At 41.5% G+C, this 22982-nt stretch overlaps 1 protein-coding gene across 5 annotated transcripts in view; it reads left to right on the top strand.

The window, feature by feature from the left end:
* The window catches only part of LOC126184591 (peroxisome biogenesis factor 10-like), a 121589-nt gene that overhangs the window by 8502 nt on the left and 90105 nt on the right, over window positions 1-22982 (top strand). For 4 of the 5 annotated variants that reach the window (XM_049927030.1, XM_049927031.1, XM_049927029.1 and 1 more), the window contains exon 2: window positions 16638-16755. In XM_049927030.1, the coding sequence (XP_049782987.1) occupies window positions 16644-16755 (112 nt within the window). In that variant the 5' untranslated portion in view covers window positions 16638-16643. Of the gene's footprint in view, window positions 1-6233; window positions 6254-16637; window positions 16756-22982 lie in introns of those variants that run through there. The other variant, XM_049927032.1, reaches the window with a different exon arrangement.

Here is a 22982-nt window from a genome sequence, read left to right as displayed (position 1 = left end):
ATGGTAGTGGGAACTGTATAAGCAATGTGAAGCAACCTGCAACACTGATAGACAACATGTCGTAAATTACAGAATAAGATCCAATGATAACAGCATAGCTCTGTCAAACCTGGTCATCCAATGAAATGCTTTTTTTTTTTTTTTAGTGATGTTGGCTTGTGAAGTTTTTCAGTTATCATCTTTGTATATGCTTAAGGTTGGAACATTTTATCTGTGTTTGCTTATTTATTTTGATAATAAGGATAACATGTATTGTGTATGTCATAAAGCCTCCTGAAGACAACCATTTAGGCTCCAATGCATACTAACACAGCTTATAAGATATACTTGGTGCATACGGAGATTCTCATTAACAGTTGTTTAGAATTTGAAAACAACAGTAATATTCTTAAATGTAACACAAGGAATAAAAATGAATTACATTATTTGTACACTGTCCAGATATAAATACTGAAGTAAATGCAAGTCATGATGGAAAACAGCTAAAGTTACAAGCAATCAAAGTCTACCAGTCTCTCTTAGAAACAACGGTATGAGGTAAGGCAACCATTGGCCTTATAGAGTTCTCATTAAGCAGCTTATTGGCAAATAAATGTGTTCAACATTATAGCTCAGCTTCTGAATAAATATGGACAAACAAAATGTCAAATGTTAGCAAGCTTTCAGGATGGTGCCATTTTATCAGTTGACTTCAGATGCAGAGAAATATAATGTTACCCACTTCATATATAGTCAAAATATAGTAGACTTCGACATCATATCATGATCTTAATCACATTGTACAGTGTCTGGGACTGGTGGAAACCATCAACTCCTGTAACATAGTTGGTGGAAATTAAATTTCCAGAAACTTCTCTCTGAAGAGATCATTATGAAAAAGCAGCATTCTGACTATTAAAGAATAGGGTTACCTTACAATAAGCTTGTGTGCTGTTCATAAAAACCTAAGCCAGCTCCAATATATTTATCCACTGTCTTTGGAGAGTACTTTTTAAAAATTATAGTGTTTGTGGAGAGGGTTAACAAGACCAATTAGGCCCAACTGCAGCCCAAAAGCTTACAGAAATCCATAGAGTTTTCTGATCATGACATTATTTGAATGTTGTACACCTCAAAGTATTGGATAGCCAAATTGGTTCTCTGCTGATGGTGTCTTTCACATTGTAGAATGCTTTCTTGCCATTTTAGATGAAATTATTCAGCCCTACAATTCCAAATGATTTGGCAAGATCTCTAAAAAGCCATAGCCTTGAGCATGTAAAGGCTGCAAGCGGTACCAAAATTAGTGTCCTCTCCCTTCCAAAAGAGACAGGAATTGAAACTGAGGGTAGCAAAGCAAAAGCTGAAATGCTTAACTCCGTTTTCATATGTACCTTCACAAAGAAAAACACAGGAGAATTGCTCCCGGTTTAATCCTTGTGCCACTGGAAATATGAATGAAATAAGTATTAGTGTCACTGGTGTTGAGGAACTGCTGAAATCGTTAAAACTGAACAAAGCTACAGGCCCCCATGGAATCCCTGTCACATTCTATACTGAATTTGTGGCTGAGTTAGTCCCTCTTCTAACTAGTATCTGTTGTAGACCCCTCAAACAAAAAACCATGTCCAGGACTTGGAAGAAAGCACAGATCACACCCATCTACAAGAAGGGTAGTAGAAGTGATCCACAAAACTACCATCTAATATCCTAGACATCAATTTATTATTGAATCTTGGAACATATTTTGAACTCAAACATAATGAGGTATCTTGAACAGAATGACCTCCTACATGCCAACCAGCATGAATTCCAAAAACATTGATCATGTGAAACCCAACTCGCACTTCTCTCACATGACATACTGAAAGCAGTATTTCTTGATGTCTAAAAAGCATTTGACTCAGTACCCTTCTATGCTTACTGTCAAAAGTACAATCATATGGGGTATCAATTGAAATTTGTGACTGGACTGAGAACTTTTTGGCAGGGAGGACACAGCTTGTTATCCTGGATGGAGAGTCATTGTCAGATGTAGAGGTAACTTCAGGTGTGCTCCAGGGAAGTGTTTTGGACCTGTTGCTGTACGTATTGTGTGTTGATGACCTTGCAGATGATATTGATAGTAACCTCAGACTTCTGCAGATGATGCAATTATCTATAATGAAGTACTGTCTGAAAGAAGCTGCATAAATATTCAGCAAGATCTTGATAAGATTTCAGAGTGGTGCATAGACTGGCAAACTACCTTAAATCTTCAGAAGTGTAAAATTGTGCACTTCACAAAATGAAAAAACTGTATTGTACTACTATAATATCAGTGGGTCACTTTTGGAATGACTCAGTCAGGGGTAAAGCAGTTGGTAGACTTCAGTTTATTGGTAGAATACTGGGGAACTGCAATTAGTTTAGAAAGGAGATTGGTTTCAAATCATTCATGCGAACCATTTTAGAGTATTGCTCAGAAGTGTGGGACTCATACCAGATAGGACTAACAGAGGATATTGAACATATACTGAGAAGGGTAGCATGAATGGTCACAGGTTTGTTTGACTTATGGGAGAGTATCATAGAGATGCTGAAGAAACTGAACTGGTAGACTCTTGCAGATATATGTAAACTATCCCAAGAAAGTCAACTAACAAAGTTTCAAGACAAGGCTTTAAATGGTGACTCTAGGAATAAACTACTAGGCCCTACGTGTCACCCACATAGGGATCATGAGGACAAGATTAGAATAATTATGGTATGCACAAAAGCATTCAAACAATCATCCTTCCCACACTCCGTATGTGAATGGAATGGGACGAAACCCTAATAATTAATACAATGGGACATACCCTCTGTCATGTACTTCATGGTGGTTTGCAGAGTATATATGTGGAGGTATGGTTTCATTTGTGATGAGGATCAACTGCCTTTTCTTGAGTTTCCATTTCACTTGTGCTTCAGCCAATTATAAATATTCTCATGTGGGGAAGTAAGTAGTGGTACACAGATCACCACTGCCCTGATATGCGGGCCACTTTCCTAAGGTTCTAGTTAACTCAACTTACATTAGGAAATAGCCAAAATGTCTTCACACCTTTGATTTATTGTAAAATTACTGCTTATTGAAAAATTACAGTGGTCAATATTACATGCAGTTGACTTTCATTGTAGTTCTGAACTTTTATAATTACCAATGCATCTTCCTATGCCTTTAGGCAACCAAAGGATGAATATTGAGCTACCTTGTTATGTAGACCATCTTGACCATACATACAGTCCTCTACTTCCCTACCATTGCAACTGATCACACAAAAACTACCTGTTCAGCATTTCAGTTGTCTTCTTCACAAGTCCTACAAAATTATTCTAAATCTGTATCTGCACTCCAGAAGCTACCTTACGGTGTGTGCAGAGGGTACTTTGTGCACCATTGTCACTTTCCCCTTTTCTGTTCCAGTCACAAATGGTTTGCAGGAAGAATGGTTGTTGGTAATCCTCGTGATGGCTGGGTGTTGTGTGCTGTCCTTAGGTTAGTTAGGTTTAAGTAGTTCTAAGTTCTAGGGGACTTATGACCACAGCAGTTGAGTCCCATAGTGCTCAGAGCCATTTGAACCATAGAACTTCAACAGTAAATTCTGAATTAGCTGTTTAGTACTTCTCAATGGAGAGCCCATATAGTTCAACAGTGCAAAGTTTCAGTCTGCAAAGACAGCAGTGTGTATTTGTAACTACTTTAAGCTGAGTATGGCCATGATATCTTTTTCCCTACTATTTTGCATTTGTTCACCAGAAGATAGTAAAGATTACAAAAAGGTGTGCTCATTGTTCCATTTTTAATTTATGCTGGATATTGGAATAACTCCATATTTTCCATGTTATTGGGGGTATTTTAATTAAATATGAGTAATTACATGAAAATGCATGATTTTCCTTCCAACATTGGCACCACACAATGCAAATTCCATCACAGTAAGGCTCTCTATGAAGTGGCTGTGTATTGGAGTTGCTGGAACAACAAAGCATTCAAAGTGATTGGAAAAATGTGCAGTACATTTCCGTCAAGAAAAATCACCAGACAGATGTGCTTAACTCAGTGCCCATATCTTTGATGTCAGTCTGTTGAAAAATAAAAGAACACATTCTATCCATATATTATGACTTTTCCAGAGCCCAAAAATTTCCTCTGTGAGAACCAACATGAACTGCTCAAACAGTGATTGTGTGAGGCTCGGCTCACTTTGTTCGTCCATGAGATCCAGAAGACATACATAGGGAAACCCAAGTCAATACCGAATTTCTTGGCTCCCAGAAGGCTTTCAATGTGAAGCTAAGAAGAGAGAAAATACGTCTTGTACAAAGGCATATAGACAGTCGTTTTTCACTCATTCTGTTTGCCTAGGAGCGAGAAAGGAAATGACTATTAGTGGTACAAGGTACCCTCTGCCACGCACCATTCAGTGGCTTGTGGAATATGTATATAGATGTAGGATACAGTTCTGCAGTATTGCACAGCAACAAAATGTGAACTTATGAAACAGTGAACCAGCTTTGTGGCTGAAATGATGACTTCCTAGCAAATAGAACACATGATGTCCCTTTCACTGGGGATAAATCATTAGATGTGAAAGAAGCTTCAGTTTTGCTCATAGGAAGTGGTTATAAGGCAATTACTGTTCACAGTGTATATAAATGACCCAGTGTAACACATTGGAAACTCCAGGGGGCTGTTTGCAGATAATTATGTTGTATATGGGAAATCACAACACAATAAAACTGTGCCAAAATACAGAAAACCTACAGAGAACTGAAGCATTGTTGAAGGACTATCTATTGACTTGCAGCATAAACAAATGTAACATATTATCCACTAACATATCTGAGTTTGGTGGAATTTAGGGCTGAATGACTACATAGACTAGTTGAAGAAGGAAATGAGTAATTCATCAATTAAGGGGCAGCTTACAAAATTATTGATCAATGAAGCTCATTGCTTTGGGGTCTTATCAGGTAGGATTTATAGAGAAGATGTTGTACCCTACGACTAGTGCATGTGAGTTTGAGTGCAGTGAGTGTGGTGTCCCTAGGTGCAGGCTGCCAACTATATCAGCATGGGCTGGCCGCTGGAGACTATCTGTGGGAGGCGTGCACCTGTGGGAGGTCTCTACTGCACCTTCTGTCAGCAACTCACGCATATATGTGCACGAAGCAGCATTAACTGATCCTCGTGATCGAAAATTGACTTTGCTGTTCATAAATCATCAAAATTACAGCCAATGCTGACCTTCCTTCTAATTTTATTTATCATATGGTCGCCAATCAATTAACCAGTTGAATAATGATTAGGAACACTGTCTTGCAAAATAACATTTGACAACTCTGTGATCTATGAGCAATTACAGGACTGTACTGTAGCTAGAAAGGGGCAGTCTGTATCAAATCAACCAATGATTTGGATCTCTTAGTGTCAGATATTTACAATTCGTTGTTTAATGTAAGTACCATCAAGTAAACAAATATTACAAAATTTCATACTTTCTTGATGCATGGATCATTTGTTTTTCAAATTTCAGGAAATAAAAATTTCTCATTTTTTCTGGTAGCACCATGAAACAAATATATCTGTAACTTCAAAACTATTGATATCAGGAAGCTGAAACAGATGTCATTGTAAAGGTCTTGGTTTAAACTGTAGTTTGACATGTAACACAGCAATGGTGTAACATTTGCTTGATTTTACTGATCTCTGAAGAAAACATATTTTGGAAAATCTCAAAAACATGCCTTTAATTATTTTTAAAAAGAGTTTATGTTTTTCATATTGTGTTTACAAATGGTGGCTTAAATTTTAAGATGGAGAAAGAATTGGCTCCCGAGATATAAAATTTAGAACGTCATGTTATGTAAAATTACAAAGAGTAGGTATTCTTCCAGGCAGTTATTTTTATTGTAATGCTATTGCTTTGACACCAGTTTTGTAACCAAAATATCTAACAAGGATAGAAAAAAACCTTATTGTCTTTGTGGTTAGATGCGTTACTCAGAGGTGACATAATTGTCACGTTTTCCAGATGACGTTCCAACATATCTAAAGCATGAAGAGCTAACACATTCATGATTATGGACTCTGTTTTGTATATGCACAAGAAATTTAGTGTCTAATATTGCTTGAAGAAGGTTTGATGGACAATCTATAGACCTGAAGCTATGATTGTGGTGGATTCTGTGATATGCAAAGACCGTGTCAGTTGCAACTTACGTGTCCCCTGACCACGAAGTTTCTCAGGTACAAGAATGACTTTATTATTACGCTTGATGCTGCTGTGGAGACTTTTATTTTAAGTTTGTCACTTTTTAAATGGAGTTGTATATCTCAATGTCCAATGTGACTTTGTGAAACCAGAAGCACATTGTTACATCTCACTTTTCTTTTGAGTCTAAAGAACTAATTTCACTGATGAATAGAAATTCTTTTTACAGTTGTTCATTGAAGGACCACTTGCACTTCTTTGAACTCATTCTTGTCAGGATGTATAGTTATTGATGGAGAAAAGCAATTAAGCATATTTAATGCAATATAGTGAAACATTACATAGCACAAATACAATCTAATATAATTTCGCACATATAAAACACATAGATGGTGCTAGAAACCAGATTTGTGCTGTGTTTGCTACAATGTAAGTTGCTACACTTTGGTAAGAGTAGAATCTCTTTGTCAGACAGTTCTGACAATTTCACACCCAACTAATAATAAAATATAAAGATTCAGGTGAAATAAATATCTAATTCAGTGTGAATCAATTCATAATTGTTAAATCTGGGATAAATAGCTGTACAGAATTCAAGACAGAACAACAAAAATTGTGACTGCCCTGAAAAAAGGACTGATATACACTATGTGATCAAAAATATCCTGACACCACCAGAAACATACATTTTTCATATTAGGTGCATTGTGCTGCCACCTACTGCCAGGTACTCCATATCAGCAACCTCAGTAGTCATTAGACATCGTGAGAGAGCAGAATGGGGCTCTCTGTGGAACTCATGGACTTCAAACATGGTCAGGTGATTGGGTGTCACTTGTGTCATACGTCTGTACGCGAGGTTTCCACACTCCTAAACATCCCTAGGTCCACTGTTTCTGATGTGATAGTGAAGTGGAAATGTGAAGGGACACAAACAGCACAAAAGCGTACAAGCTGACTTCGTCTGTTGACTGACAGGTACCGCCGACAGTTGAAGAGGGTCGTAATGCGTAATAGGCAGACATCTATCCAGACCGTCACACAGGAATTCCAAACTGCATCAGGATCCACTGCAAGTACTATGACAGTTAGGCGGGAGGTGAGATAACGTGGATTTCATGGTCGAGCAGCCGCTCATAAGTCACACATCATGCCAGTAAATGCCAAAGGACGCCCCGCTTGGTGTAAGGAGCATAAACATTGGATGATTGAACAGTGGAAAAACATCGTGTGGGGTGACGAATCATGGTACACAATATGGCGATCCGATGGCAGGGTGGGTGTATGGCAAATGCCCAGCAAACGTCGTCTGCCAGAGTGTGTGGTGCCAACAGTAAAATTTGGTGGTGGTGGCGTTTTGGTGTGGTCATGTTTTTCATGGAGGGGGCTAGCACCCCTTGATGTTTTGCATGGCACTATCAGAGCACAGGCATAGATTGATGTTTTAAGCACCTTCTTGCTTCCCACTGTTGAAGAGCAATTCGGGGATGGCGATTGCATCTTTCAACATGATCGAGCACCTGTTCATAAAGCACGGCCTGTGGCAGAATGGTTACATGACAATAACATCCCTGTAATGGACTGGCCTGCACAGGGTCCTGACCTCAATCCTATAGAACACGTTTGGGATAATTTGGAATGCCTACTTCATGCCAGACCTCACTGACCAACATCGATACCTCTCCTTAGTGCAGCACTCTGCGAAGAATGGGCTGCCATTTCCCAAGAAACCTTCCAGCACCTGACTGAATGCATGCCTGTGAGAGTGAATGCTGTCATCAAGGCTAAGGGTGGGCTAACACCATATTGAAATCCAGCATTACCAATGGAGGGCGCCACGAACTTGTAAGTCATTTTCAGCCAGGTGTCCAGATACTTCTGATCACATAGTGTAGTCACCTTATCAATAAGCATGTAAGTGAATTAACTGACACTTGAAAAGTGCACATGCAATACGGTAATATCTGTAAACATGGCAATGGAAAAATTACCTTCTAACAGAAGGATAAAAGCTACAACAAAAATTCCATACTTGTAAATTGTTGACCATTCCATGCACCCCCCCCCCCCCCCACACACACACACACAAGCCTTAGCAAAAAGTACAAATCCCTGAACACAAAAAAATGCAGTGTGTTATTAACAAAAGATCAGCCCCTACTTTCCATCTCAATTTGTCTTGGACTACTTGCCATGGTGGATGAAAGGGAGAGGAAAACATGTCTTTGGTCAGTGGTTTGCAAACTAGAGCAGAATAGTGATGAGACGTGTAAATCTGAAAAGAACCTAATAGAGACCAAACTTGTTGGTATTTGTCAAGGTAATAAATTTTAAGCTTAAAGTCTGTATCAGGGATCAAAGTCTCTGCAGGGGAGATAGCGAAGTGCCTGGGGAAGATTAAAAAAGAGTGTTAAATTATGCTGATAAGTTCCATCACACCTCATCATTTGCCAGTGATGCTAATTTACAATCATTATTAGTACCAGTTTCAGTGCATCCACTGTATAGAACATTACTATCTTGTCTCATTGCTAGGATGTAACTCTCAACAGTGAGTCTCAAAAAATTTCATTAAAAAATCTCTCCCAGACTTTACTATACTACACGTCCCATTGGAGATTATCAAACAGTGGAAAATCTAGGATGGAATAATGACAATATTATGAAAAGGATGGACTGTTACCATGTGGAGGAGATGTGGAGCCACAAACAAGCCCAATGAAAAGACTGCTACACGTTACGAGCAACTGCACCTGATAGGAGAAATGGTCTGTGTGGTGGGACTAGGGAGGAGGCTTCAATGATGAGTGGGAGGGATAGCAGGTAGGGATAGAGGACTGTATAGTGTAACTTGTGGAAGCATCCAGAGATCTGGTGGGCACAGGGTAGGGCTGCCTGGTGCAGTCAGGACGTTTGGGGGGGGGGGGGGGAGAGTGGAAAAGGTTAGAAGTAGAGGAGAGGAAAAAATGAAAAGGGGAGAGACTAGTCGATGTGTTGATGGAAAAGAAGTCTGTGTAATGCTGGAGTGTGAGCAGGGAAGGGAGTAAGTGGGTGAAAGAAAGGGGCTAGTGAAGCCCAAGGCCTGGGGAGTTACAGGAACATAGGATATACAGCAGGGAGAGTTACCAATTGTGCAGCTCAGAAAAGCTGATGTTGATAGGAAGGATCGAGCTGCAACAGGCTCCGAACCAGTCACTGAAATCGAGCATATTGTGCTGGGCAGCATGCTCAGCAACGGGGTGGTCCTGCTGTCTCTGCACCACAGTATGTCAGTGGCCTTTAATGTGGACAGATGTGGGCTGTCATGCCCATGTAGAATGCAGCACAGTGGTTGCAGCTTAGTTTGTATGTCAAATGAGTGCCTTTGCTGGTAGCCCTGCCTTGATGGGCTATATGAAGCTTGCGACTAGACTGGAGTAGGTGGTGGTATGAGAATGTGTGGGACAGGCCACATTCATCTAGGTCTATTACAGGGATATTAGCGATGAGGCAGGGGTTGGAAGCAATGGTGGAGAAGGGATGGACAAGGATATTGTGTAAGTTCAGTGAGTAGCAGAATACCCCTATGGGAGGGGTGGGAAGGCAGTGGGTAGGATATTCATCATTTCAGGGCACGACAAGAGGTAGGTGAAACTTTGATGGTGAATGTGATTCAGTTGCTCCAGTCCCCAGTGGTACTGAGCTATGAGGGGTGTACTGTTTTGTGGCCGGATGGTGGGAATGTGGGAGGTGGAAAGTGTGGTAAGTGACTGGAGAGACAAGGCATGAGATATCTGTATCCGTACAGGGTTGGGACCATACTTATCGTCTGTGAAGGCCTCAGTGACACCCTTGGTATGTTTGGAGAGGGACTGTTTGTCACTTCAGATGTGACAGCCATGGGTGGCTAAGCTGCACGGACAAGACTCCTTGGTATGGAATGTGTGGCATCTGTTGAATTGGAAGTACTGCTCGTTGTTGGTACGTTTGATATGGATGGAGGTAAAGATGTAGCCATCTCTGAGATGGAGGTCAACATGGAGGAAGGTGGCTTTTTGGGTTGAGAGTGGACAAGTGAAGCAAATTTGGGAGAAGGTGTTAAGTTTCTGGATGAATGTGGATAGGTTGTCATCACCCTCAGTCCAGATCACGAAGATATCATCAGTGTATCTGAACTAGATGAACAGTTTGGGATTCTGGGTGCTTAGGGAAGATTCCTCTAGATGGGTCATGAATAGGTTGGAATAGTTGGTACTATGCACATGTCCATCTCTGTATCGTGGATTTGTTTGTAGGTGATGCCTTCAAAGGTGAAGTAATTGTGGGAGAGGATATAGTTGGTCATGGTGGTTGTAGGTTTGGTATCAGTCGGGCATTAGGAAAGGCAGTGTTCAGTGGCAGCAAGTCCATGGGCATTAGGGATGTTAGAGTAAAGGGAGAGAGCATCAATAGCAATGAGCAGGGAGCCATGTGGCAAAGGGACAGGAACTGTGGAGAGTCAGTGGAGGAAATGGTTGGTGTCTTTGATGTAGGTGGTTAGGTTAAGTTTAATAGGCTGAAGGTGTTGGTCCACAAGAGTAGAGATTCACCCAGTGGGGGCACAGTGACTGGCCTCAATGGAGCTTCCTCCTGGTTGGTTGGGCTTAGGGGCTTTAGGAAGCATGTAGAAGCTAGGAGTGTGGGGTGAGGTAGTGGTGAGGAGGGGGGGGGGGAGCAGATAGGGGGGAGAGAGAGAGAGAGAGAGAGAGAGAGAGAGAAAGAGAGAGAGAGAGAGAGAGAGTGGGGGGGAGGGAGGGAGGGAGGGAGGGGGGGCAGGCAGGCAGGCACATATGTATGTATGTATGTATATATGTATTGGTTGGTTGGAAGCAAAGGGTGATACCCTTTGTCGGCAGGTAGGATTATAAGTTCAGGGTCAGATTTTAGGTGCTGGATTGCAGTTCTTTCTGTAGATGTAAGGTGTTGTTGAGGTATTAGGTATTAGAATAATGATAGTGAGGCAACGTTTGAGGTTAAGAGACTCTGGAATGTTAGTAGTGGTTGATTTGGGGGCAGTGAGGGTTGATCATGGTTGGATGGAAAAGTGAACTGAGTCAGGCAGGGTTCAACATTTGCTTTGGGCTCAGTTTTATTGGTAGAGTTGATGGTGAAAAAGTGTTCCCATTGTAGGGATCGGGAGAAGGTCTTTAACAAGCCATGCATGATTGTATTTTGGAGTGGAGCAAAAGGTGAGGCCTTTGGGAAGGCTTGATACTTCTATGGGACTAAGGCTTTTATGGCAAAAGTTCATAACTGTGTTTTGGGTCTGTTTAGGTTCTGTATTTGGTGTGGTAAATGTAGTATGTCTATAAGGCAGGGTTTGTCAGCTGTGAGAGGACATGGTTTTGGAGGTTGTTGTTGAGGTGGTGGATAGCGATAGTCAAAGTGAAGAGTAGGAGGTGAACAAATTGGAGAGTTTTTGAGGTGGTGTTGGGCATGCTGCTCTAGTTCCTGGTGTGCAATAGTTTCGATGTGGGAGATAGGATACAAGAATTTGTGATTGCAGAGCAGGAGAATTTTATAGTTTGGTATTGCAAGGAGGTTTGGACCTGATTTACATGGTTTTGCAAGACTAAGTGAGGACCACGGACTGGCAGAATTTGAACAGATAGGGTCATTGTGGAAGGAGAGGTTGCAGCCGGAGATAGGTGATTTAATGGTAAGGCCATCTGGGGGGGGATTCCATGAGGCAGGCAGCAATGCAGGAACAGTATGGGGGACAGGATTCCAGATAGGGTTACTGTACCCCCATTGAGAAACTGTGCTATTGTGGACCAATACCTTCAACTTATTACCCATAACCTATCCTTGTATATTGAAGATACCAACATTTTCTTCCGACAACTCTGCACAGTACCACATGGTGCCCTACTCGTCACTTTTGGTGCCACCTCCCTTTACACTAACATCCCTAATGTCCATGGCCTTGCCACTATTGAACACTACCTTACCTAATGCCCAATGGATTCTAAACCTACAACTTCCTTCCTTGTCACCATGACCAAATATATCCTCACCCACAATTACTTCTTCTTTTAGGGTATCACCTACAAACAAACCCGGGGTACAGCAATGGGCACCCGCATGGCACGATCCTATGCCAACCTATTCATGAGCCATCTACAGGAATCCCTTCTAACAACCCAGAATCCCAAACCACTCGCTTGGTTCAGTTTCATTGACAATATCTTTGTAATCTGGCCTGAGGGTGATTACATCCTATCCATGTGCCACCACCCCTTCTCCCCCATTCGCTCCACCGGTCCCTCCTCAATTCCATAAAGCACTTTCCTCATTGTTGACCTCCACCTCAAGGAGGGGTACATCAGTACCTCCTCCATATAAAACCTACCAACCACCAGCAATACCTCAACTTTCACAGCTGCCACCCATTGCATACCAAGAATTGCCTTCCATACGGCCTAGTCACCCATGACTGTCACATCTGTAGTGATCACCAGTCTCTCTCCAAAGATACCAAGGGTCTCATTGAGGTCTTCACAGACCATAAGTATGTTCCCAATCCTGTATAGAAACAGATCTCCCATGTCTTGTCTCTCCAGTCACTTACCACCTCCCACATTCCCATCGTACAACCACAAAAGAGCACTTCCCTCATAACTCAGTACCACCCAGGACTAGAGCAACTGAATCACATTCTCCGCCAGGGTTATGGCTTTCTCTTGTCATGCTCTGGTATGAGGAATATCCTACCCACTTCTCTCCCACCCCTCCCACAGTACTGTTCCTTGACCATAGGTACTCCACCCCTGCTCCCAACATCTTGCCTCATGGCTCATATCCCCTGTAACAGACCTAGATGCAAGACCTGTTCCATACACCCTCCCACCAGTATCTACCAAAGTCCAGTCAGAAGTGTCACCTATCTCATCAAGGCAGGGTTACCAGCAAAGACACTCATTTGACATAAAACTAAGCTGCAACCACTGTGCTGCATTCTGCATGGGCAATGACAGCCCACATCTGTCCACATTAAAGGCCATTAACAAACTGTGGTCCAGGGACAGCAGGACCACCCTGTTGCTGAACATGCTGCCCAACACAATGTGCTTGACTTCAGTGACTGCTTCACAGCCTGTGGCAGCTCGATCCTTCCTACCAACACCAGCTTTTCTGAACTGCAAAATTGGTAACTCTCCCTGCAGTAAACCTATGTTCCTGTAACTCCCCAGGCCTCTGTCTTCACTAGTCCCTTTCCTTCACCCACCTACTCCCTTCCCTGCTCACACTCCAGCATTACACAGACTTCTTTTCCACCAACACATCAACTAGTCTCTTCCCTTTTCATTTTTTCCTCTCCTCTACTTCTATCCTTTTCCACTCCCCTCCACTCCCCAGACCTCGCGACTGCACCTAGCAGCCCTTCCCTTTCCCCACAAGCAGCACTACACCCTCCCCCACCCCTACCCTGCTATCCCAGAGATTTTAATGCACATACTATGGTTTAAGACTTCGTAAAACTGACTGACTAAAATTTAAGTTTCTACTTATTTTGTTAGGGTATGGCATTGCTTCAACCATATTCTGCAACACAGTGTTGACACATCATGTCAGTTCACCCTGCTGACAAGTTAGTGTTCATCATGCCAGTGTAGAAAGCTGAGAAATGGGAATATGACAGCTGGTATATGATATGAGCCATCTCACAGCTTGTGAGGACTGGGGATGGGGGTATTTTCACAAGCCCACTGCAGCACCTCTCCATTCCTTTCTTACATCTTGCGTTTCAGAGGACTGCACTTCAAATCACCATTTGTCCATTCTGATTTAGTTTTTCTTTGGTTTCGCTAAGCTACTTAAGGCAAGATTGAGCTTGTGCTTCATTCCTCATGACCTTGTTGTCAACATGATGTTAAACACTAACCTTCCTACCTTCCTCTCTAGCTAGCCTAGATAATTACCATTCAGTATTAATGTTACCCATGTTGTTGTTGTTGTGGTCTTCAGTCCTGAGACTGGTTTGATGCAGCTCTCCATGCTACTCTATCCTGTGCAAGCTTCTTCATCTCCCAGTACCTACTGCAACCTACATCCTTCTGAATCTGCTTAGTGTATTCATCTCTTGGTCTCCCTCTACGATTTTTACCCTCCACGCTGCCCTCCAATGCTAAATTTGTGATCCCTTGATGCCTCAAAACATGTCCTACCAACCGATCCCTTCTTCTAGTCAAGTTGTGCCACAAACTTCTCTTCTCCCCAATCCTGTTCAATACCTCCTCATTAGTTACATGATCTACCCACCTTATCTTCAGCATTCTTCTGTAGCACCACATTTCGAAAGCTTCTATTCTCTTCTTGTCCAAACTAGTTATCGTCCATGTTTCACTTCCATACATGGCTACACTCCATACAAATACTTTCAGAAACAACTTCCTGACACTTAAATCTATACTCGATGTTAACAGATTTCTCTTCTTCAGAAACGCTTTCCTTGCCATTGCCCGTCTACATTTTATATCCTCTCTACTTCGACCATCATCAGTTATTTTACTCATGTTACCCATATGAATGATAAAAGCCAGAAACAGCACAGATTGATGAATTTGTTCCCAGAGGTCTTCATGCCTGATAAGTTGCCTATACTAAGTATACACTTCTGTTGAAACGCATACTGAAGAGCTACTAGACACATCATGCCAGTCCCAAGAAGTCATGCGTGAGTCCACAGAGCTTCTTACAGCACCTAAATTAGACTTCCCACCTTCTACCTCCATCCAAACATTCAGAAACATAATCATCCTGGCTGTCATATGGTAGATCATTTGAAACTATCCATCAATACATGTGTATGATTCTATATCTACATCTATACTCCCCAAGTTACCTTGTAGTATTTAGTGGAAGGTACTTCATGTACTGTTATCTGTACTGTTATCATTTCTCCTTTTTCCTGTTCTAATCACAAATGGGGTACAGTAAGATTGACTGTCAGTAAGTCTCTGTATGGGCTTAAAATCTGATTTTTCCATGATGACCACTTCAAAGGCTATGTCTACCATTTGAGTTGGATGAGGGTCTCCAAGACTCACACTTTTGAACTGAATCTGTGAACAAATTTTCCGCTCTTATTTAGCTCTTCTGTATTTCCTCTGTTAATCTGACAAGATAAGTGTTGCAAATTGACAAATGCTATTCAGTAATTAGTTGAACAAGGGTTTTATAAGCTCCCTCTTTTGTGGGCAAATTAACCTTCCTTATGATTCTTCCAATAAATCTCAGTCTGGTGTGTGCTTCTGATACAATTTTATGTAGCTGTTCCACTTTGACAATATTTGCAACCTGTTGCCAGAAGCTTTACCCTATAATGTGGTCAAAAGAAGTTGAGTATCAGATAAGACATCACACATGGTGTAAAAATAAACTTTTGAATGCCATTGTTTCTACACAGTATAATGGCACATACTGATGTAGGTGTTGTATGATTCTGGTCCGATTCATTATACGAAGGGATAAATTTTAGACCTTTGATGGAGAACAGCCATAAGCAATGTTCCCTAATTCAGACATTGCATGAGTGTAGTTGCGCACCACAGTGCAAATCTTTCTCCCGTTTCACATACCTGATCTGACATCTTAATTGTAGTTTGGATTTGTGAACAACAGATTATGGAGCCAGTGGCAGATTATCAATTTTTTTAAAAAATATTGGATGAAGTTTCAAGTTCTTTGCATTCCTGTGTTTATACTCTCAGAATGACAGAGGAAATATTATAAAGGTGTTATTCGGGCTGGGATTAGGGAAAGAGTGGTGGAAATAATATAGTTGGTAAAGGCAGTATTAGCTTTCTCTTAAATTCAAATTAATAAATATTAATTTGAATTCAAGAAACTATTTTTAAATGATAAATGGTAGTAGTGATGATCACTCAGTCCACAAGGGATGCAGGAGAGTTTCTGTGAAGTCTGTAATATAGAAGAGAACTATTGGTGCAAGCAAAGCAGTGTGGGTGGGTCGTGAGTAATACCTGGATTGCTCAGTTGACAGAGCAGTTGCCCGGAAAGAGCAAAGGTTCCGGTTTCCTGTCCCGGTCAAGCTCACAGTTTTAATCCACCTGGGGGTTCCATAAAGTCTTTGTTTGCACCTGTGCCTCCATGTTTAATTTATGACTTGTCATGTGTTTTACACTTGAGTTAAACTTAATCACATTTATAGCAAACAACTTTTTACCAATACTGGTAGTAATTACAGTTTTAATGGTTTATCAAAGCAAAGATATTTAGTGATTTAGAAATTAAAATTTCTGTTAGGAATAAAATAATCTTGTTTTGGTACATCCTCATTTCTATGCACAGTGAAACCACCTGTAATTTGGATTATAATAGCCAGCCAAAAGGAAAATTTGTAGAGTCATATATAGAAGTCTTTTTGTCTTTTAACAGTTTGAAATGGTTTTCACTACTGCTGGACGAGCAGAAATACTGCGAGCAAGTCAGAAAGATGAACTGGTGTCTGAAAAAATGCGATCACAGTTGGCAGAAGTGCTGCTAAGGACATTGGGTGAGTAACAGAGATTTTGTGCCTTTTAATGTTAAACTAAAAAATGAACTCTCCTTGGATATATTGTTGTTTTCTTGAGGATATACGTAATACAGAATTAATTGTGAGTAATAACTTCCAAGTTGAGATATTGAGAGAGAGAGAGAGAGAGAGAGAGAGAGATAGTACACTCCTGTTGCTATGATAAATGTAATATTCCGTTCTTTTTAATTCAGACACAGTTGCTTCATATGATACAAGTCATAACTGGCAACTGTGAACTTTGCAAAACTCAGAAACATAGTATTTTATGACTACAATATCAATGAATCACAGTTCGAATCAGTCAACTCTTACAAAAATGTGGGCATACGAATGTGCAGAAATACGAAATGGAATGGCCACATAGACTCAATTGTAAGTAAAGCAAGTGGCAAACTCCATTTGATTGGTAGGCTACTGGGAAAATGTTCAGTCTACAAAATTCTCAAGTAATCCACCCTAGAACACTAATAAATGTTTGGGACTCATACAAAATATGACTGATAAGGGATATTGAATGTATACAGATAAGGGCAGCGTGAATAGTCAAGAGTCTATCTTATGGGGCAGAGTTACAGAAATGCTCAAAAATTGGAAGTGGCAGACAGCTAAGGACAGATGTCAGTAATCTTTTGAAAGCCTATTGACAAAGTTTTAAGTACCAGCATTAAGTGAAGAATCTAGGAATAAATGACATGCTGCTGCGTATCACTCCTGTAGGGACTGTGAAGACAAGATTAGACTAATGAAATTGGCTTAGAGGCATTTAAGGAGTAATACTTCTGCTGTCCATACAAAAATGCAAAGGAAAGAAACACAAATGTGTGTTACAAGCAGGAAGTAGCCTACACCATGTACTTCACAGTGATTTGCAGAGTATGGATGTAGATTGTGAGATAGCAACTGCCAAATACAGAAGCTTAGATTGTTGTGCTGTTACAAGTCATGTCAGCAGTGCCTCTTGTCTTGATGGAGGTAAAGATTCCTGCTCTCAAACATCCCACAGTAAAATAATCTTAAAAGACTGTATGAGTTTGGATAATATTTCAGTAGTTCTTGTTTGCTGAATCTTCAGATTAGTTTGTGACTCAGGAATAGCTTGTTTGCCACCCAGAGTAACAACTATTACTAGCATGTAATTGGCAATGATAGGAGAGGTGGTGATATGATGTTTTTGATTACAGGGTGGAATGTCTACAATAGTATTGTAAACCCCACCTTTCACCTACATTCTAAATACACAGAAGGAAACTGAAAGCATTTTATTGTGAAGCACCAGTCTGAGCTTATCAAACTTTATTTAGATGTTCATCACATAATAGATACGAAGCAGCAGAAAGTGTGACCCCCAAAGGCACAAATACATGCTTGAACTGATTGTGGCATAGAATCAAATAGGCTCTGAATGTCACCCTGTTGAATTTCTAGCTATGCCAGAAATGCATACTGTATCACTTTATGAAGACTGCTGGCTGGATGCTGTTATGAAAGTATATGTCTTTTCATCACACCCCAGACATGCTGTGTGGGAGACAAATCATGGGACCGAGCAGGCCAATCAAGGATCTGTACACTCATTCATTTTCAGCACTACTGATTGCAGTGGACATTGAGACATGCACCTGTTCACTCTGTCGTTACATAGGCATGCACCCTTATCCATCTAATGGCAAGTTGGGGGCTCAGCGTTCTTACAGGGACCGCATCTTCTTCTGTGGACAGTGGCATTACAAGGCCTTCAAAAGTTTAAATTTTCCAGCCTCCAGCTTATTATTCTTTTTGAATGTCCATTATACATACAGGCGAATAACAATTACTCCATGCTCTGCCAAAGAAATTAAGGATATAACTACCGTCCACAAAACCAAACTCTCTCACATTTTATAATGTTTATATGTTCTCCACATATACGTGAAGTATTCCGTTACATTACTATTACACATGATATTTCCAGACAAAATGAATTCTCCGACTCCTTTACAAGAAAGATATTATGACAGACATTAATAATTACCAACTAGTCTCAGTACTTCATCTCGAGCACTGGAAAAGATAAGGTACTTAGTCTCAATTTGGAAAGGATCTCACCATAAAACATGCTATTTTTTAGTTCACAAAGCAGATTATACAAAATTTAAAAAGCAAGATAATGCCAGGTAGCATTTTCTATAACTTGTCAAAAACAGTTGATTCTGCAGTTCACGGTATTCTCCTAGGGAAGCTAAATATTATGTTATCAGAAATCTTGTTGGTAACTGATAGTCATCCTATCTAGCTAAAAGGATACAGAATATTGCGTTAAGAAACTCGGGCAGTGTATAAAAGGAAACAGTCTGGTATCAGGTGCTGCAGAGGTTGAATGCCCACCGGAGGAGATGAAGCTCGATAGCCAATAGAGAGCGCTACATCTGCACTATGCTCACATCTCGCCATGTGAGTTTATTTATTTATTTATTTATTTACATGTCAAGTTCCGTAGGACCAAATTGAGGAGCAAATCTCCAAGGTCATGGAACATGTCAGTACATGAACTTACAACATAAAAGTAATAACAGATAAAAATAAATGTTCATGAACCTGAAAGAAAATCAGTCCATAAGTTTAAGCAAATGCTATCAGCAATACAATGAGAATCATCTTAATTTTTCAAGGAACTTCTCGACAGTGTGCTGGGCAATACCATTCCACACGGCTGGTATTTAGGCAGACACACAGGGCGCAGATAGTTACTTCAGTGCTCATGCTTGATGCCTATGGATCGCTCTTCGCTGTACTAGAACTTTTGGATAACTACCTTGCATGTCACCCGGGTACTCCCTGTGGTTGCATCTTTGATTTGTCTCTCCAATGCTCTTGATCTTGTTGTCATCACATCAGTGTTGCGCCTCATTGTCATAAGGTTGTTTGTCCTTGTCCTGATTTGTCGTCTCATCTGTAGTCTGTCTGTCATGTTTCGTTCTCCATACTGTTGGTTGTGTTGCTCTTCTGCTGGTGGCTCTCGACCTGGTGGCTCCCTCAGTTTCTGCATTCACCAACAAGTGCACTAATGTCTGGTTATTGTGGATCTAGCATTGGTGATGAGGAAAAAAGAAATTATTTGAGGAAAAAAGAAATTATTTAGTAGCATCGATGCCCAATTGGCTCGCTTGCTGGAGCAACAGCAGCAGTTAATGCAGCAGCAGCAGCTCCAGTTAGACTAGTTACAAAAATTGCTTCAGCTTCAAGTGGACAGGCTCAGAGCAGACAAGGCCCAGTTGCACCAGCCCTCAACATCCCCTGCTGCTGGCTCCTCCATATGTCCTCCATCATTCCCACCTTTCAATGATGCTATGGAGGACTGGGACACTGTACATGCCTCTAGTCTGTAGTTGCACTAGATGACTCTTTCATGCTGAAGTTGTTTCTCATACTCTGTATTTTTGACAAGGATATCCATTTTCAGGTGGACACTGGGGCCACCATCTCTGTGATGAGTCTGGCAACATATGCATGACTGGGCCCACCCAAGTTGTCTCCTCCCTCACAATGTGTGGTGGTAATAATAATAATGTCGTGTGATGAGGGCCTCCCGTCAGGTAGACCGCTCGCCTGGTGCAAGTCTTTCGATTTGACGCCACTTTGGCGACTGGCGCGTCGATGGGGATGAAATGATGATGATTAGGACAACACAATACCCAGTCCCTGAGCGGGGAAAATCTCCGACCCAGCCGGGAATCGAACCCAGGCCCTTAGGATTGACAGCCTGTCACGCTGACCACTCAGCTACCGAGGGCGGACATGTGTGGTGGTGTATGGGGGTAATTCTATCCCCCTTTGAGGGCAGTTCTTGGTTACAGCAGACTACAAAAAATAAACAGCTCATTATGTTATCCATTGTTGACCACCTATTGGCTACTAATATTTTTGGCCTCGACACCTTTGCAGTGTTTGGGTTTTCTATCTCTGATGATGTCAAGGTTGTATTCAATGCAGACCCTTTCCAGGAACTGGGAGATCTTTGCTTGAGGTTTGCATTAGAATTTAAACTGGATTTGGAGTGGGCTTTGGGTTTTCAGGTATACATCACCCTTGAGCCAGACGCCATGCCTCGTTTTTGCAATGCGAGGCCCATTCCAGTGGCCTTATGTACTGCGGTGAAGCAGGAGCTGGATTGTCTACAGGCTGTTGGAGTTATCAAACCTGGAAAATCTAGCACATGGGTCACCCCCTCATCATTTGTAAGAAGCCTGATGGTTCTCTTCAGTTATGTGGGGATTTCAAGGCTGTCAATTCAACTAAGTACCTGGGCGTTAAAATTACGAACAACTTCAGTTGGAAAGACCACATAGATAATATTGTGGGGAAGGCGAGCCAAAGGTTGCGTTTCATTGGCAGGACACTTAGAAGATGCAACAAGTCCGCTAAAGATACAGCTTACACTACACTTGTTCATCCTCTGTTAGAATATTGTTGCGCAGTGTGGGATCCTTACCAGGTGGGATTGACATTGAAAGGGTGCAAAAAAGGGCAGCTCGTTTTGTATTACCACGTAATAGGGAGAGAGTGTGGCAGATATGATATGCGAGTTGGGATGGAAGTCATTAAAGCAAAGATGTTTTTCGTCGTGGTGAAATCTATTTATGAAATTTCAGTCACCAACTTTCTCTTCGGAATGCGAAAATATTTGGTTGAGCCCAACCTACATAGGTAGGAATGATCATCAAAATAAAATAAGAGAAATCAGAGCTCGAACAGAAAGGTTTAGGTGTTCGTTTTTCCCGCCCGCTGTTCGGGAGTGGAATGGTAGAGAGCTAATATGATTGTGGTTCGATGAACCCTCTGCCAAGCACTTAAATGTGAATAGCAGAGTAATCATGTAGATGGAGATGCAGATGTAGATCAATGCTCAATCGCTGGTTGAATCTCATCCTTTACCTCAGACAGAAGACCACCTTCCGAGACTTGCTGGTGGGGAACACTATTCAAAGATCGACTTCGCTGATGCTTACCTCCTGTTGTCTTTAGATGAGGAATCTCAGAACATTGTTTTTGTCAAATTTCATGTACAATTTTTTGAGATGAAGTTCTCTCTCATTATGGATCACAGGCCCTTGGTTACCTTATTTGGGCCTCATTCAAATGTCTCAGAGCAAACAGTTCAACACTTACAGTGCTGGGTACTGTTTCTGAGTGCTTACATTTATACTATCCAGTTTAAGCCCACAGCACAACATTCTAATGCCAAAACATTGTCGCATCTACCTGCTGGACCGGACCCAGATTTCGATCAACTTGAGATCCTCTGCTTCCACATTGATACTGCACGGCAACATACATTTGATGGTTTCCCATTATGACCACACGTGTCACTGCCACCACATGGCACAACCCCCAACTGAGGCAGGTTCTCCGATATGTGACCCATGGCTGGCTGACCTTCCTCACCTGCCGGTTGATGACAAAGCTCCAACTGTGGAAACTAATTTTTCACGGGCTCCTGGTTGTCAGTGATGCTCTTCTTGTGGATACTCAGACTGACATACATCAGATGATCATTTCTGCTGAACTACAGCCACAAGTCCTGTGCTTACTCCACTGCGGACATTTGGGTATGTCCCACATGAAAGTTTTGGCTCAGTGACATGTGTATAATAGTAATAATATAATGTAATAGCAATGTCAAGCAAATGGTCCTTGGCTGCACGGTGTGCACCCAGCAACAAGCAGCACCCCCAGAGTCATTTGAACCCTGCCCTACAGCGTGCTGTCCATAGGACAGCATCCATTCACTGATTTTCCAGGCCCATTTTTGGGCTCAGTGTGGTTGCTCATAGTGGATGCCTACTCCAAATACTGATATGTGGTACGCACGGTGTCCACCACAACTGACGCCACCCTCACTGCCTTGGCCCAGGTTTTGGCCATCAAAGGGTTACCTCACACTTTGGTTTCTGATAATGGCCCACAATTCATGTCATCTGCTTTCAAAGAGTCCTGTGTGGCCAATGGAATAAAACATATTCTCAGCCCTCTGTTCCATCCTTCCTTGAATGGTGGAGGAAGAAGGCTGTCAAATTCTTTGCCACTTCCTCAAGCCTAACACTGGTTTTGAACACCTGTTGTATCACACTGACTGACAGTTGTAACCACACTGAGTTGCTCCATGGGCAGCAACCATGGACACTGCATCGTCTTCTGATGCCACCCCCTCTCACATTCCACTCTTG

Source organism: Schistocerca cancellata, chromosome 4 (assembly GCF_023864275.1).
Source record: "Schistocerca cancellata isolate TAMUIC-IGC-003103 chromosome 4, iqSchCanc2.1, whole genome shotgun sequence".
In the NCBI taxonomy this organism is placed as follows: Eukaryota; Metazoa; Arthropoda; class Insecta; order Orthoptera; family Acrididae; genus Schistocerca; species Schistocerca cancellata.
This window is presented reverse-complemented; position numbering and strand designations above follow the sequence as displayed.